Source organism: Columba livia, chromosome 1, assembly GCF_036013475.1.
Source record: "Columba livia isolate bColLiv1 breed racing homer chromosome 1, bColLiv1.pat.W.v2, whole genome shotgun sequence".
Taxonomy (NCBI): Eukaryota; Metazoa; Chordata; class Aves; order Columbiformes; family Columbidae; genus Columba; species Columba livia.
In genome coordinates, this window is record NC_088602.1 from 117,205,129 (window position 1) to 117,222,495 (window position 17,367).

Consider the following 17,367-nt stretch of genomic DNA (forward strand, 5'->3'; position numbering starts at 1 on the left):
TTCAAGCAAAACCAAATAAGAAGCTGATATAGCATAGTAGTAGCATAGTACTATTGTTTTATTTCCGATTTTTTAAATAATAAAGGAAAATTCCTAAGAGGAAATAGTATGGATTTTAAATATTAGTCTTTTATTTGTTAATTGTTTCAGTCAGTACAGAAGTTTTTCACAGTTTAATATCAAGAGCTGTGCCACGGGACTGCCACTTAATAAAAATATGTGAAAACTACAGAAAATGTAATCACAAAAGATTCTTCTAGACAATAAGATAGATACATGTTAGTATAGATTTTATTTTACTCAAGGAATGTATGTTTTTGTTTGAGTTGTATTGTTTAAACAGCTTCCCCACAATGGCTACCTTGTGCATTCGGGTTCTATTTGCAAGATAAATCATGTTCCCTTGACAGAACCAAATACCAATACCAAATACCAATACCAAATACTATAGCACACTGCTGTATTCAGTTCAACATGTCCTTCCTGCATTAGGTTTCCAAATTTTCTTGTCTATAGTTTGGTGATAAGTATTCAAATGCTTAATGCACATATATAAGGGTATTTCAGTCCTTATTTGCAAAAGGTTTTCTTTATAAATGGAAAAGGATTTGTTACTTTGCACTCTTACTTTAGCAGCAATTAGCATTAATCGCAAAAATTGACTTGCTGGCCTGGAAAAATGCGTCTACTGGTGAAGGCACTGATCTCAAATTCCATAAATTAATTTAAAAAAATTAATGGGCTATTATTTCAACAGACCAATTAATCAATCCAAAAGACAGAGTTTTAGTTCATATGCAGCAATGTTTTATCCATGTTGCAGGCCACAGGTGATCCCAATCTGTTCCTGCAGCCAATAGTGAAGAAATATCTATGTCAGGATGCTAGCTTTGGAAGGTTTTAATTTTACATTTGTCAGTACGTTTTCATTCTGTGTAATCAAAATACTTTTAGGGTTCATTGGTTTCTGAAGATCAGTGTAACATAGCCATCACACAGATAGCACCAGACTTAATGTGTTCCCAGAAATCAAATGTAGCTACTTTGTGTGTCACGATGTTAAATTCTTTCTTGTCTGAAAGGGATTAATGATCTTAACAAAGGATTATTAGTAATGGTTAATGATTTAACAGGACACAGTGTTTCTTGACTATTTCAAAATTGCAACATGTTGGGAGGTATGTGATAGTTGGGTGTTTCTGGGGCTCAACCTCTCCCTGCACAGTGCTTTGGGTGGGTGAAGGCAACTTTCTATGGCACACAGGATGGTGGATCTCAGAGACCTGGTGTTTTCCAAATCAGCACGGTGGTTCAGTGGTGATTTCAAAGTTAATGTGCTGCACTCATGTGACAGAAAGGCAACAGGGACTTGCGAAGAATAGGGCCTGGGGATAACTTGTCACCTTTGAGAGGGGATGGTTAGTTTAACATCTCCCTGTGAGCAAAAAAGATTCATTAATGCTGGATGAACCTTAAAAATGTTGGAGTTCAGGTCCTGGGTGATCATTCAAGTGATTTTACTTTTCCTCAGTCCCTTTAACTACCACCATCCTCACAGTTCCTTTTCAGAAGGAACTGTCCTTCGAGCTGCCTGGCATAGCTGGAGAGAGCTGGCACACCTACCTGTAAACCCCTGGAACAACGTGTTAAGGGAAGTGTTCAAAATAGTCAGCTTGCCTTCCACAAATCTCTTCTGGGTTCAGCCCTGTTGTTGCTCCTGGTTCTTCACAACTATACATCCCTGGTCTTGCCTCATGCATTCAGGGTTACAAGCCATAGTGGACGAAGCAAAGTCAGGGTTACTGCCTCTGTGATTACAAATGATAACTCTTAACATTTTCTCTGCTCCCCATCCTAAATCTCTTCTTTCAGCAAAGTAGAACTTTGTCCCTCCAAAAGCAGACCAGGGATTTGAATACTTAAACCTATAAAGACAAATTGGTCTTTTGATTAAATCAAGTTCTCTATGAAATACATGAGTTTTATGAAAAATTTACTTTCTAAATAAAATAAATCACTGTAAAAAGTAAAGTATTTTAGCCCCCAGGAGTTTTAATACTGCCAGCATATCTTATATATATATAGCTTCATTGTTCCATCTCTTCTCGTTATGTGTCAGGTGCTGCAGTTGCTCTGCATTTCGTGTCATGGGAGTTGGACACTGGCTGTATGTACATAGCACAGCCTCAGCTTTCCAAGAAGGACAGAAACTGAGGAGCACTCTGGCTTTCTGAGATGCTCAAGAGCTTTTGATGGTGATGCCGGCTATAATACTGCACTGTAGAAATGTCCAAATGAAAATATTATGATTTTTGCATGAAATCTTTTGGTTCTTAGCTCAATGGTGGGGGGTGGTCAGTATCTGAATTGCCACCAAAGATCAGTCTGCCAAAGCAGACTTTTTTCAGCAGGGGCTGGGGCAGGGCAGCTCTGTGACCGCGTGTTGGTTTTTCAGGGTTTGGACATTAAACCTCTGGTCCATTTCCTGGAAAGCCAAACTTGCCCGATTTCAGTTGCTTCTGTTGTGTTTGCAAGTGGAAAGATCTCATGCACTTTGCCCCCAGGCCACGTCGTGCCCCTTCTTAGGAAATGCTTGGCTTTCCATTACAGTTGTCTTGTTTAGAGTGTTCCAGGGTGACATAGTATTGTAAAATTTATAAAACAAAACCAAAAAACAACTCTGAGGCCAAACAGTAGAAAAAGTGATTGCTGTCACTGTCCCCTATGGTACTTTGAAATAACCACCTTGCGATGCTGACTGTGGACCACGTAGAGCCACTGTATGTTATTTGTTCAGCAGGATTTTTTTCGTTTGCCTGAGTTGACTTGTTTATATTCCATAAGTAAGATCCTCCTTTTTACAGGCCCCTTTCATCTGCCTATTTAAATCCCGCATATTTTCTGGCAGCAGCCAAGGGCTGCTGGTGATGTACGGTCTCACACAAACAAAAGCCTTCCTACCCTGTCTAGGCTATCAGCCATTTCATGGGCGCAGAAAACTTTCACGTTTTAATCTCTCCTGTATTGTTGTCATTTCAGCTGTGTTCCTTCTTTAACTTAGCTGTCTTCCAAATGAGGCAAGAATTCTCATGACTGTTTTAAACAAAGAGTTGACTTTCTTTATGATCTTATTCCCAGTATTAGCTCAGGTACTGGGACTTAGTCAGTTTTACCTTCCAGTTTGAAGCTGTGGTACTCATATCCCCACTACTTAAGAAAACTTTGAAAAAGCAGAAGTTGTTAAGATTGTTTCAACAAAAAAACCACCCTAATTTTCATGATTAATTTTTTGTGCTAGACTTGGTGGTCTTGTGTTGCTTCTGTGGACAGAGAGTGATGGCGTAGGACTTTCTGCACAGTATTATAGACATCTTGGAGTAAAAAGGATTTTGCAGTCTCTGTGTACATTCAAGCCGTTTCTCCTGGTAAGACAGACCAGTCCTTCAGTGAGTTGAACATTTGCACTTGCAGAACACATTTGGTACCTCCTCAACTCCAACGCATTGCAGTGGCTTCAGCCTGACACAAAATGAAACCTTACATTATCTTCAAATATGCACGAACACATTTCGCCTGCTAATCACAATAGGTGAACTGCACTAGATTTGAAGTGGCAGCATTTTATTATGCATAACCAGACACTGTAGTTCCCTCTCAGACCCAGAATAAAAAGCCTAGAATTTGCAGCTGGTCTGGATAGTTATGCACTAGTTTAAAAATTATTTTATTGAAACAGAAATAAGATTTGGGATTATTCAAGTTTTTGCTAGTCAGTTTTATGTCCCTACTCATGTTCTGGTGGAAGAAACCATAAAAAGACCCATTGTGTCCTTTATCTTAAAAAGTCTGTTGCAGGAGAACTGGGAAGCTTTCCAGAACTGAGTGGAAAGTGCCTCAGAGCTCTTCTTGGTATAATCCAAGACATAATATTAAAAGACATGTGACAATCTTCAATAACCTAAGATCCATATTATCCAAGAGATAATATTAAATGTTATATGGCAGTGATGCTTCCCCATAACTCAAAAGGGTTCTGAGGACACAGAATGTAGATCTTGCAGCCTTGATCTCTTTCTTGGCTACAGCAATGTAAAACCTTTCTTGCTTCTATTTATTTACTCATACTTTTGTTTGATGGAGATTTTTAATTGAATGAAGGGATAGCATTATGCTCAAATACCACTTAACACTGCATTATATGAACTGACTGTAGAAAATGATGCTTCAGAAGAGGCAAATTATATCATTCTTTATAAAGAGATATATTTTCTGGGAGAATGGAATTCAAGTAATGGAATTCAAGTAATTGCAACTTGAACTTGCCATCAATATGTAAAAACATTGAAAACATTTGAAATTAATGCCAATTTTATGCAAACAGAAATATTAGACTTCTTTAAACATACCGATTCTGGTGAGACTTTGAGAAGACCAGTCTTTTAGTCTGTGTTTCATACTTTTGAGAGCTGTGCTGAGCATACAACAATGGAGCTGCACACAGCAAAGTAATCGGTAGAACAGGAGGTCTCTTGACATCTCACCTCCTGCCATTAGGAGGAGTGATCAGCCAAATTAGAAATGACGCATTGATTCTGCCCAGATGACAATAATGTCCAGAATGACAAGCCGTTGCTTATTTTGCCTTTTGTAATTTTTTTTATAATAAAGACCTTTCAGGTTCCTTCACTAAATGTAGTCTTCCAAAGACAGTAAGTTAATTGTTATCCATTCTGCGTTTCCTGCAAGCACTAAGAAGGGGCTAGTTACTGAATGCTGTGTATTTATACAGTAAAGTGCTGAAAGTTGGAAAGCGTGGCTTGAAAAAAACCTCACAGCCTGGCTTACAGCTTGTGCCTCCTACTGAACTGTGGATTAAACCCAAAGCAGGAGACACTGACTTGCAGAGAACTCAGCTGCTGCTAGTGAGACCATCACCAACATTTTATAGTGGCCAGGTCTCAGCTCTGAGCCTCTACCCTTATGCTCATCCTCTAATGTTAAGAAGAAAAACTACTATTTTACCCCTGTTGAAAGATTTCAGAGAAAGCCCGGTTTTGGCCAGAGCTGTGTGTGGGCAGCATGTGGCGCCAAGGGGCTCACTGCAGGTTGGTCTTTGTCCCTGGGTCATAACTAAAGGGCAAGATGGGCTGCTCTGAAAGTGCCATCTGCCACTGGCTGCTTAAGTAACCTTGGGGCAACCAGCTATGACATGAAGGGGTTGCTTTTCATCTATGTAGAACTACTAATTTTATTTCTCAGTCTTGTAGCCATCCTTTCCAATGTGTCCATCACAGGGTCATGATGGCGCTTTGGGAGACCCTAATGCTTGAACCCTTATTCACTCAAATTACAGCTACTGATGTTTTCAAATTCAAATTCATGGGGTGTGCTAAGGCCACCTTGACTGTTATATGTATATATATATATATATATATATATTTTAGGGCTACGTATCAGGTAGATGAAAGAAATGTACAGGAAGAAATGTAGTTATTCAGTGAGTACCCAAAATACCCAGGCATGTGTGCTAAATGGGTGACTATATGGCAGCCTGTAGTAGCAGTTGGTAACAGGACAGCACCTGTACAAAACTGTAACAAAATCTGAGTAAGCAGATACATTAACACTTTAGATTTTAGTTTTGTTCTACTAACGCATATGTTTATTTCTTTCAATTGACAATTTGCAGCGGCAATACACATATTCTAATTTCTCCAACTCTGTTTTTACTTCATCTCTGTATTTTTTCCCCTTTCAGCAAATGTGTTCATGGGATACATATACGTACTACTGTCAGGAAGTCTGTTTAAATCTAATAAGCAATATTTAGGACTTGGGCTTTGGTTTATCATAGAAAGAGAGAAAGAAACAGCTTATGATAACCAGAAAAGACATACACATATTCTGCAGTGTTATTTCTGTAGATGTTTTGGAATAAACTGCAAAATCTATCAAGAATCTTGAAAAATCTTGTGCTGTGTTCCCTGGAGAAAGAAAATTTAATACTGTGAAAGCTTCATGAGTGTTTAATAATAGTCTTAAAAATTCTTGACTAAGCAATGGTGATGATGTATTGCAAGATTAATACATAAATCATTAGGAAACTCTAGTCATTTTAATACAGCAAGTCTGTGTTTTGCTTAATTCACTGATTCATCCTGAGGCATACATTGAAATTTCATGTGGCCTTTCATTAAAAACCCCAGCATGTCACCCACGTTTTGCATCACTTGCTTTTTAATGGAGCACACAGTGATCGGGTTGTTCTGCAGTTTGATCCTGGTGTACTCTGCCCTCTGGGCAAATTAACACACTGGAAATTGGGGAGCGTGGTGATGGGTGAGGAGAGGATGACAAGTGCAGTGTGAGGGAAGTCCACGTCAGGAAAACTTCTCTGCCAGCACCGACCAGGTTAAATGTAGCTGTGTGTTGGTCAGTGCGATCCCAGGTCCTCTGAGCTTTTTGTTGAAGCGAGATGTGGCAGAGAAGGGAAAGGGGGCTGTCACTGCACCCTTCTTTCGCTCAGTCTGCATTGACTTCTTCCACGTGTGCGTAATGCAAAAGCAACTGTTAATGGAGAGGAAAAGCTAAGAGTAACGTGAAAGCCTGTGCACAGGAGCTGTGGGGGAGGTGGTCTGTGCCAAATAGCGATTTTGTTTCCCCTGTTACACAGTGGGTGCCTTGAGCTGACTTAATGCTCTTCACTAAACATGGTATCACTGGACGTAAATGAAAGACATCTACTGAACACAGACCAACTGAAGCCAAACAGAAGAGAAACTAAAGTAAGACTGGCTGCCAGGGGACGTGCTTAACATGGATCTCATTTTCAAACTTGGATCGCAACTGAGTCCATATTTAAACACCTAATTAGCTACTGCAGGCTCTGGTTTGAAATTTGGCTTCTCATTCTTTTTTACAAATGCGTTGCCCCAGCATTCTAGGGAGACTGCTGCAGGAGACAGCACCATGGAGATGAGTTGTAAAATCAGCTTCTGGTGAAAAAGAATAATATAATAATAATAATAAATAAATCAGCAAACCACAAGGCACTCACTCACTCCAGAACTGAATGCTTACTTATTTTGTTCTGGCAAAAATACAGAACAATCACTTTCTCTCCTCCCTAATTTTTGTAATGACAATTCAAACTTATAAGTCTATGTTGCAAAATATCTTAAGCCAAAACTAAGAATTTCTGCTAAAAAATAATTGAACAGAAAATGCTTAGCCTGCCTTACCTTCCTCCTTTATCCGTTGGTATAGAATCAATAAAACACTATTTTAAAACGAAGAAGTTTTTGTGTGTTTCTGCTCTCTTGGCGAGATTTCAAAGCAGCTAATTAAATTCTGTCTGCCTTAACTCCTCTTGTAGTTTCCACTTAGTGAGTTGTGCATTGCCCTATTTTATCAGCACTGACTTGGCAAAATGCTCTAAGGAGGCATCCCCTAGAGGAGAACCATTTTCTATGGTAGGAACAGTGATCCACGGAGGGCACCACTCAAATGAGTGGACGGGCATGAACTTCTCTAGGCTACCAACACCAGGCACACCCCTCCTTTCCACTGAACTTCTTCCCAGCAAGACCTTGCTCCACTTTCTCGGCTCCTTGACTGTGCACAGGCCTACCATTCCACAGACATGCTGTCTGGCATACCTGAGTCTGGTGGGCCAGTGTTTATTTAGGATGGATCCCTGGGCAGTTGAATACCAGTACCTCCTAGCTCTATGGCTGACTAGCCAGTGTGCGTATATACCACTGGGAGCTGGGAGCTACCAGTCTTTTTCCTGGCTGGACACCTAGTTAGGAGGTAGAGTTTCTCTGCTTGAGAGTCTGCCTGCCTTGCTGTGAAACATCAATACTCTGTGTCTGTGGAGGTCCAAGCACCACAGACACTTTCATGTGCACTGTGTGCCAGCACAGTTTGCTGGTAGGCTGTGTTCTGCTTTGGGCTGGTTTGCCTCTTGTATGCACTTTCATTTCAGAAAGCTTTTAGAGCCTTCAGAAAATGAAAGCATTTTGAAAATGTGTAATGTCAATATTGTTATTTTATTTAGTATACAATTCTAGTTTCATTCAGTTGTAGTAAATGTACATACAGAGTGGAGAACACCGAGAGAGGCTGGGTTTAGATGCATAGGCTTTAAAGTAGATAATTCTATGTGTTAGAGGAATGGTTTTTTTTGTTTGTTTGTTTTAAACTGAAATAGGGTAGACTGAGATTGGATATAAGGAAGAAATATTTTCTAACGAGAGTGGTGAGACACTGGAACAGGTTGCTCAGAGAAGTTGTGAATGTCCATCATTAAAAGTGTTCAGGACCATGTTGGATGGGGCTTTGAGCAACCTGATCTAGTGAAAGATGTCCCTGTTCATGGCAAGGGGGTTGCAACTACATGATCCTTAAGGTCCCTTCCAACCCAAACCAATCTGTGATTCTACAAGTATGTGCATGGGAAATGCAGTTGTGGCACAGCTACAGGAGCCTACATGCTCTGATTTTTCTGATGCGTAATGTCAAGACTGGATGTAATGACGTCGAGTAACCAGTGATAATTTTTTTCAAATGTGGCATTTAAACAACATGATTCTCATAAGATGTGGTCTCACAAGCAAAACAGTTGTTCAACAAAAATCCTTCTCAGTTCTGTGTCACAGGTTATACCTCTCTCGTATGTAGTCCATTGAAGTCAGATTCCTGGAAAGCAAAAAGCACACACGAAGAAAATGGGAACAGAGCAGTTAATCATTCCAGGGGTTCTGCCAAAAGTGTCTGCTCTGTGTATCCAATTTTATATCCTTCGTATCTATAGTATGTTATTGAAGTCTGATTCCTTGCTGCCTTGCAAATCATTTGCATCTCTGCGCTGTGATATAAAAGGCTTCCTTGCTGATTGGAGAGCTTTTTATATCTTCTTAGCACTCGTGCTTCTCTGACATAGATATCTATGCAAAGTACAAGGCTTTTGAGGATCTGGCCCTTGTAGTTCATGCTTCATTGCCACAAGGTAAGTCAAAACAGCAGTTGCACAAAATGTGGGAATGGGAAGTCATGGGGAGCATTCACCGTCCTCCTGCCTGGCATCTGGAAGTTACTGAAGGCCAGACTAGACCTGAGCAGAACAAGTCAGAGTAGTCCCCAGCCCTGCTTCTCTGCCACCCACTTGCCGGGCAAGATCACTCAATTTCAACTTGGGAAGCATGTCCCTTGCCCCAGCTTGTGTTCTCCGCCAGTGGGGGAATGGTGGCACCGGTGGACAAGTGCCAGGGTTGTTTGCCAGCTGGCTGCCGGAGGCTGCTTCAGATGAGTGCTTCTTCCCATGGATGCCCCATGTGGCTGCACAAGGGAGCCTCGTAGCGGCTGAGGATCTGGTCCTTCAAGTTAAAAGGGTTGAAATATGTATGAAGCATAAGGTGACATTTTGAGTGTCTCGTATCAGAGTACGGACGCTACTGAATTTAAAATGTAACTGCCATTTCCTGTCTAATGCCGAGTCACTTTTATATTCATGAAGTGATTGTTCTTTATTCTTAAAATAGCCCATTTTACCCTGAGGCACAGGTGATACCTTTATGATGATGGAGCTATGTTATCCAGTGTGTTAGAGCTCAGGCCGTTGGTTAGTGCGTGGGCTATTTATGATCAACTGTCCTTTTTTATTGTCTCTTGATTTATATAATGCTTTTGTAGCCTGCTTGTGATTTGCTTGAACAAAAATAGAGCAGGGGAAATAAAAAAAGAGGAAAAAAAAAAAAAAAGAGGAAAAAAAAAAAAGAGAAGAGATGCACTGGAGAGTCAATGCTATTTTCTTTTACTTCCTGTAGCTGAGCTGTACGATTTACCATTGTGTCTCCAAGTTTTTGAGTCCATTCAGATGACACAAGCAGTTAAATTGCTTTAGTAGCCTTACACCTCTACAGAGAGTCAGCCTGTTTGCTAGCATCCAGGGTTTTCTGTGGTGAAGTATACAGGATATTATAAATATGGTATTCAGTGAGAGTAAGATAACAAAAAGAACTCTGAGACATATTTGCTATTCATTCAGATAAAAACCTTGCATGTAGTAGCAACCACAGAAAACCAAAGTCAGGCTTTTCAGCAGACTAGGAGCCTCCGCACACCAGGCACTTGCTGCACTAAGGGTAAAGGTGTAGAGGATGGAGCCATAGCTGCGTCTGTTGCAGGAGCAAGACAACAATTAGGGGGAAGGAGAGAGCTGGGAAAGAGAGACCCACTCCTGGGTGGGTGTCCTTCTGTCTCCCTCCACCAGCAGTAGCTGCTGCCCCACGGACCCGAACCTCTGGCTCCATATTGGCGGCAGCAGCGCTGCTTCCCCAGGCCCTGGCAAAGGCAAAGGGGATTGGGACCAAAGCTGTTTTACTGCATCCAGGAGCCCGTTGCTTTAGGCTCCTGCCTGCTTTGCCTATGAGCTGTCTGTACTGTCAGGAATTGCCTTTGGTTCTGCTAAGCACAAAAAGAGGTAGATGAGAGGCTGTAGTAATTGTAAGAGTGAATTATCGTGGCACAGGTATTTGTGGAAGTGATGCTGAGGCCCCAGTTGGGAGGAGCATTTTAAGCGACATGCCTGCTAATTTGTCTGGAACTATCCTGTTTATTAAAAAACAAACAAACAAACAAAAGCTAACCAAACAAATGAACAAACAAAAAAAATGAACAAAAATAAAAACCTGCTGCCTTCACGCAGTGAAATCCAACTAACAGCAGTTCCTAGAAAGACTGACTTGAAAGAAAGGCAAATCCACCTTCCACATGAGAGATGTACAGAAAAGACTCAACAGGTAATATTTTGCCCCAACTCCTGGTATTTGTTGCACCTCCAGTTTGGCGAAGACCCAACCAGCCATCTTTGCTCTAAAGGCTGCAGATGGCACAACTTGTAGTTACACTTGCTGCTGTCCTTGCCCCATCTTTTTTATCCATCTCTTTAGCTGTGTGTAATCTGGTTTGTGTCACTGGCGCAGGTGCCTTACTTGTCTGTACCATGCCCAACACAGGAGCCTTAATAAGAAACTAGTAGGTCTTACTGCAATACAAATAATAATAACCAGAAGCAGTATGATCAGGCAGAGATTTACTGGGTGGGAGCAGAGTATGTATATGTGGGAAGAGGGCAGTGAGGAAGGGGAGAATAGTTTGAGGGCCTCTAGGTGATGATATCCTGGAAACTGGTGCTTCAGCATTGCTAGTTTAAAGAGTTTGACACAGAGATTCTGTCAGGTACGGTGTAATTTTTTTTTCCCGCCATAAATCAGATTAGTGTTTGACAGAATAATCACCAGAACTCCAGCAAACATTCCTGCCAGTGATAAGCTTTTTCTTATGACAACCCAATGTCTAGCCGTTTGCTGGCTATTGCAAAATGAAGTACCTTTGATGTTTGTGCAATTCTGTTTTCCTTCTGATTATTTTATGTGCATCTCCCTCTCTCTTTCTCTACTGCATACAGATGTTCGTATTCACCCCATGGAGCCTATGCCCAAAGCAAACTTGCCCTTGTGTTATTTACCTATCGACTACAGCATCTTCTGACTGCAAATGGAAGCCATGTGACTGCTAATGTAGTAGACCCTGGAGTAGTGAATACTGAGCTCTACAAGCATGTCTTTTGGGTTGTAAAACTGGTCAAATGGATGACAGCCTGGCTATTTTTCAAGGTATGCAATTTCAAAAATAATTTCTTTTGCCCTACATTGTGAGAGCTGCGGTCAGCATGAAGCTTAAGGCATTTTGGAGTTTATAATAATTTATGGTGTTTATTGCATTTATCTGTGTTGGTGAGATGTACAAAATTGATAAAGATAGACATTCCCTAGAACAAACACTTATTTTAAATGGAGGGAGCAAGCTCTCACAATAAGGGAAAGGGAATGCCTTTCACTGTGCCCATGCACTGCTTATCTCTGCCCTGATCTACCTGTGTGCCTTTGTGCGCGCATGAGGGCAGAACACACAGAGCCAGAATATGCAAAGTGTTCCTCAGAAATGTCTCATATGTCCTCTTAATGAGAAGCAGACATGATCTGGCATGGTCTATGTGTGTGCAACAGGTTATAGAGAAAAGGGCAAAGTGGAGAAGGGAGCTGTGCAAATATGGTGGTGGGAAGTGGCTGTACTCCAGGCTTTGCAGGTCCAGACACTTGTGCTCTGGGAAGTGGGACAGTTTTCATTTAGCTTTTTCATCCTAACACATACTTGTGGTGGTACCTGATTTTCTATTATCTATTCCTGGTCTGCATTAGGAAACTTAAAGCTGTTTGATAAAACTGATACAGAAGTGGGGCAGACCCAGTTACAGTTAACTTCACTAACATTTTGTAGTGGTGTAAGTAGAGCAATCTGAAATCAGTTCAGCTGCACAGGTGCAATCTCCTTACACGTACAAGCCTTAAGAAGACTTGTGCTGAGAAAATGTACTGCTTATAACTCTTTCAGAAAGTCGTTTTGGATTAAGTGAATGGAACCTGATTCCATTAGAGAAAATTAAATGTCCTAATTAAAATGAAGTATTTTAGATCAAGGGGCATGTCCCACAAAGCAAATTAATTTTAAACTTTGATATGGAAATATCACTAGCTTTAATTTTAGAAATGAAACTGGAGGCTGGAAGGGTGGCTGTAAAATAAGATGCAAACAAATAAACCTGTATTTAAAAAAAATAATAGTATCTTCTGAGTACACCTTGAATATTGCAATAAAATTGTAATAGGAATGCTCATAAAATATAATGCATTCTTAAAGAAGCAGAATGCAGCTTTGCCAGACTGTATATATTAAACTTGTTTTGCCTCTTATGATTACCGCTTTAAATATCAGTCTTGGATGGTGGTGTTTTTTCGTTGGACTTACTTCACCTTGCTAACATAAGAGTTTCATGTAGACGCTTAGGTTGTGCTCAGCATTTCCTCTAGAGCCACAAAATTCTGACAAAATTTCCGTGTCTGAGAGTGAAAATTTAGTATCCTGTTGTTTACAGCTCTCAATTCCATTCAGTTTTATTGGTGTACTCAGGGAGACATTTCTGTATTAAATTGACCATGTTTAGACACTGAATGGGATGTCACTGAACACGCTGACTCACGAGAGTCAGTCTCATACTTACAGCTCTAAGAGTAATGCCTCAACAGTTCCTATTATTTTGATGAGATACTGCTCTAGAGGAATTCTGCCTTACAAGAGATGGACAGACATACTGACTGGCGTGGAAGTGCAGTGTGTGTACTGCCCAAAACGCAAATGCATCAGTTGCTTTTTGAGTCAGAATAACTTCAAGTTTGGATAACTGAATGCTTCAGTTATTGAGATTGATATTTTCATATTTTTATATAATGCTATGCGTTTTCCTATAAGCTCAAGGAGAGAGAAACACTTACTGTCACTCTTCCCACTCTCCCTTAGACTTCTGAGTTACAGCTCCAACTTCCACTCTTTGCTTATTGCTTCTTGCTCAAGATATGTTTATGTATTCGGGATTGACTTCGCCTTCCTTTCTCACATTCAGGAGCACTTCATCACATAGGTACGCCCTGTTCTGCTCTGGCTGAGCTGCATCTCAAGGTGATGTTTAGCTTCACAACAAGCTCACGTTGAAAGTCAGCCTGGCGATTTCAATAGCACTGTACCATGTGCTGTAGTATCCAGCATTCAAGCCTGGGTGGGTCTTGTGCTGGTCTCGTACATTAGGGTAAATTTCCCATGAGAAAAGTGAGGAAGCAAGGACAAGAAAATTCAGTTGTCTGATAATATTAGCTGGTAGTTGATATTATGGATTTCTTCTTCCCTGGAATTTCATTGCTGAGTGCATGTATATGAATCTTCCTTCTAGGATTATGGCAGTAATGTAGTGAAAATGAGGTGATAGCTCTCTAATCATATCGGCTCTACTAACTTTTATCACCCTGAATTATTCTGATGTGTTTTCTAAATGTGTGCAAGAAATTGCTTCACCCACTGCAACCTGGTGTTCGTGAGAGACAACACAGCCCAGATAGCTCCGGTGAGGAAATGCATCACAGATTTATCACATCACGTTCCCTCAGGAGAAAGTCAACATGTTGTTTGACTTAATTCCAAAATATTGTGGCAGAACCTCCACTACCTTTAAAGGCATTTCCACTGACACTGGTCTCAGTTGCACTCAAGTCAAATACCTCCAAGGGATTGCAACTTGGCCCCCACCCTCGCTGGGCTTCTTGAATTTGAAACGGCTACACGTGGCAGACAAGGCTGTCAGCTCAACATCCGCCTCAGAGCCTCCTCAAGACATTTAGGTACTTAAGCAAATAAACCTACGGTCTCGTAAACAGACCATGATACATACATATAATTTGCTCAAAGTATTAACAGCCTGAGTTTCTCAGAACCATGAAACATTTTCTTCTGATCTGTGTACGTAGCTCAGAAAAATCTGTGCCGAATCACTTTGTTGTTTTTTTTCCCCAACAAGCTGCAGTGAGAGGCACCCCATAGAAATAAGAGAGGCCAAGCTAAAAGGTCCGGTGACAGTTATAACAATTGTGAAATGAATGCCTGCCCTTTAGAAGTGATGATTTCATTCTTTCTCAGCTTGAGTCTTTCTCAGGAAAGTTATTGTCTGCTGTGATACTTGTTCTTTAAATTTCCATTTTGCAAATGTTTTCTCAATATTTTTAATAAACAGGGATTGCACCTGTCACATGCAAGAGAGAAATTTTGTTTATTCTTCTAAAAAAAATTATTTCTACCCCTATGACTTCTCAGTAAATAAAAGCTGAAGAGCTGTCATAGTCCTCTGCAGAGTGTGGTGGAATATGTTATCCCTCAGGAATTGTTAACATAAAGTGATCTTTTTGAGGAGATAAAGTCCAAACCAGTAAACAACAACTAATTAATAAGATAATAATAGCCTAAAAAGACACTCATTGGGCATCAAATTTCAGTTTAGCCAACTGTGCAATACACCAGTTTTAGCGGTGGGTGCTGTCCAAGCTGGAAGCTGGAAAGGTACCATTTCTCTCCAAAGTATTTCTGCTTCTGATACAGATACTGAATATTCATTCTTAAGCCAGATGGTCTCTGCTTGTGACACAATTGAAATGCCTTAGAGCAAAAAAAAATGTTGACTCTCATTAATGTCCACTGGCAGGGACTGTTCTGCTTTGTACGACTTCATTATGCCATTGAAATAGAGACATTTCCCATAGAGCAACGTTGTGAACTTCACCAAAACCTTCTTTTTTCAAGCTTGGTGAAGGTGTAATCAGATATAGAATATTCAGTACTTTCAGCTGTCTCAGACTGGTATTTAGAAGGCATCGTGGAAGAAAGACTGAGCTTCAGATCTTGTCTCAGCTGTCATTTCCAAAGACATAGTGCCACATAAGTGATTATTGACTGACAATCTGAAAATGAGTAGGATTAGTGACCCCTCTGACCTGTAAAAGTGAAGGGAAAGGCTTCAGGAACACAGGCTAGAAATCAGCCAATATAAACTAGTTTATTTCTTTCATCTGTCAACATAGGCTTACCTTTAGTGTAATTTTCCTAGAACATTTTAAAATAAATGCTTCCAGTATGTATGTGATGCTAGAAAACAAGATCTAAAGAACCTGGATTCATCATTCATGCCAGAGGACATAGTCATGCAGGTCTTACTGCAGCATTTCTTATTCAAACTGTTCCTTTGGCACTGTGAATGTAAAAAATTCATTTTGTCCTCCTCCCCGAGGTGTCAGAAGACAAACACATCACCACACAATAACACCAGCTGTACAGAACAAGAATAATTGAGTTCTACAGCTGAAAGCAGCAATTCATCAGCATCAACATCTTCGGTCCATGTGAGTGTGTGGTCCTCACATAAAGCTAGTCTGGAATTTTCTCACAAAATGAAAAGTCCTTACAGAAACATGTCATTTGCAGTTAATTTTTACAAAAGGCTTTTCAGATCAAAAGTAGGATTCTGGTCAAAATCAGAGAGAAGGGAATCATCTACTTTATTCCAGTAACTGTGGTTTTTAAATGGGTCCTATTTTTCTACACATTGATACAGGGACTTAAGCTTCAGAGCCATCGGGCTTCCTTTTTTCCATCTAATAAATACATGATTATTTGTACAGCCATAGAACAATTATAGGGGGAAAGTTGGAGGGATCCACCTGAGAAGGAGAATGAGCAATCCACCTTTGAGCTGCCACATCCTGGTGATCTGGGTATTTTTTTTCGATGTGAATCTCTGGACTTGTGTAGGCATCCTGGACCTGTCTGTTATGGGGGATGTGAGTGCAGCTTGGCTGCTTTATTTATTCTAACTGCTAAATAAGAAGGCTTAGGGGCATGGAGTGTTTTGTATCTGTCTTAATTAGGATTAGAACCCTCTAAAGTATTCTGATATAAAAAAGTGCATACCTACATAGCATTGGACCCTGGTCTCTACTGAACCTCTGGTCCCAAGATGTCATTACTTTTTTATGTGTTTTCTCAAGTCTAAGTAGCCAAAATGTTTCCTTGAAGGGATACACTGAGAGTTGCTGGAGAGTGTTTTGATGGCAGGAAAGTGGAGGATTTGTATTGCGTGCTTTGTTGTATGACACACAGAAGGGTAAGGATGCTGTATGGGACAGCACAAGATGGGTGGGATTGTGCTGGAGTGCACCAGAGGGAGGCAAGACTGTTGAAGTTCTTGTTTATATTAATATTCATATTAATAACTCCTATTTGTAGCAGCTGCTGGCATGATCTATCCCCAAATCACGCCCAGGCTTCCTCTTGGAGGGTGCTAGTTGGAACAGGCCAAAACACAGCCATGGAGCAGCAAAAAATGAAGCAATCCTGCTGACTGCAGGATTGACCCTTTTTATCCTGGGAAATGGTTTAAAGAAACACAGGTTAAGCCTACACTATGCACTATGTAAAAACCTAGGCTTGGCTTCTGTGAAATTGTTTTGTCGTGAAACTTTTGGACTAGTAAGTAACTTAAGTGTTGTGGTATCATTTTTCTGGCAGGTCAGAAGCATACTGAAAACAGGTATTTGTACTGTGTAGGAAGGGGTTCATCCCAGACTCCTCTGTGGTAGAGGATTGTTGATTTAACTTGACAACTCAGACAGATTCTTTCATTCTATCTGAAAATAATTCTATTTGTATCCAAAAGAGGGAAAAAAAACCAAACCAGTCTCTGTATTGCTGTAATGGAGAAAAGAGTAAGTAAACAGTTAAAATATTGTGAAAATATGTGAGCTTAACCACAGTTAGCACATCAGCACATATCATGTAATCTGTAATTATTTTCTTATTCAGAAGACAGAGTTAGTTAATAAAGACAGTCTACATCAATCAATTTTATTGCTAATGTTTCTCAGCAGTACT

General features: G+C 40.4%; 1 protein-coding gene across 4 annotated transcripts in view; it reads left to right on the forward strand.

Moving 5' to 3' along the window:
• Window positions 1-17,367, forward strand: part of DHRSX (dehydrogenase/reductase X-linked) — a 170,137-nt gene that overhangs the window by 128,606 nt on the left and 24,164 nt on the right. For all 4 annotated transcript variants that reach the window (XM_065074416.1, XM_065074419.1, XM_065074418.1 and 1 more), the window contains exon 6: window positions 11,471-11,678. In XM_065074416.1, coding sequence (XP_064930488.1) covers window positions 11,471-11,678 — 208 coding nt within the window. The remainder of the gene's footprint in view (window positions 1-11,470; window positions 11,679-17,367) is intronic.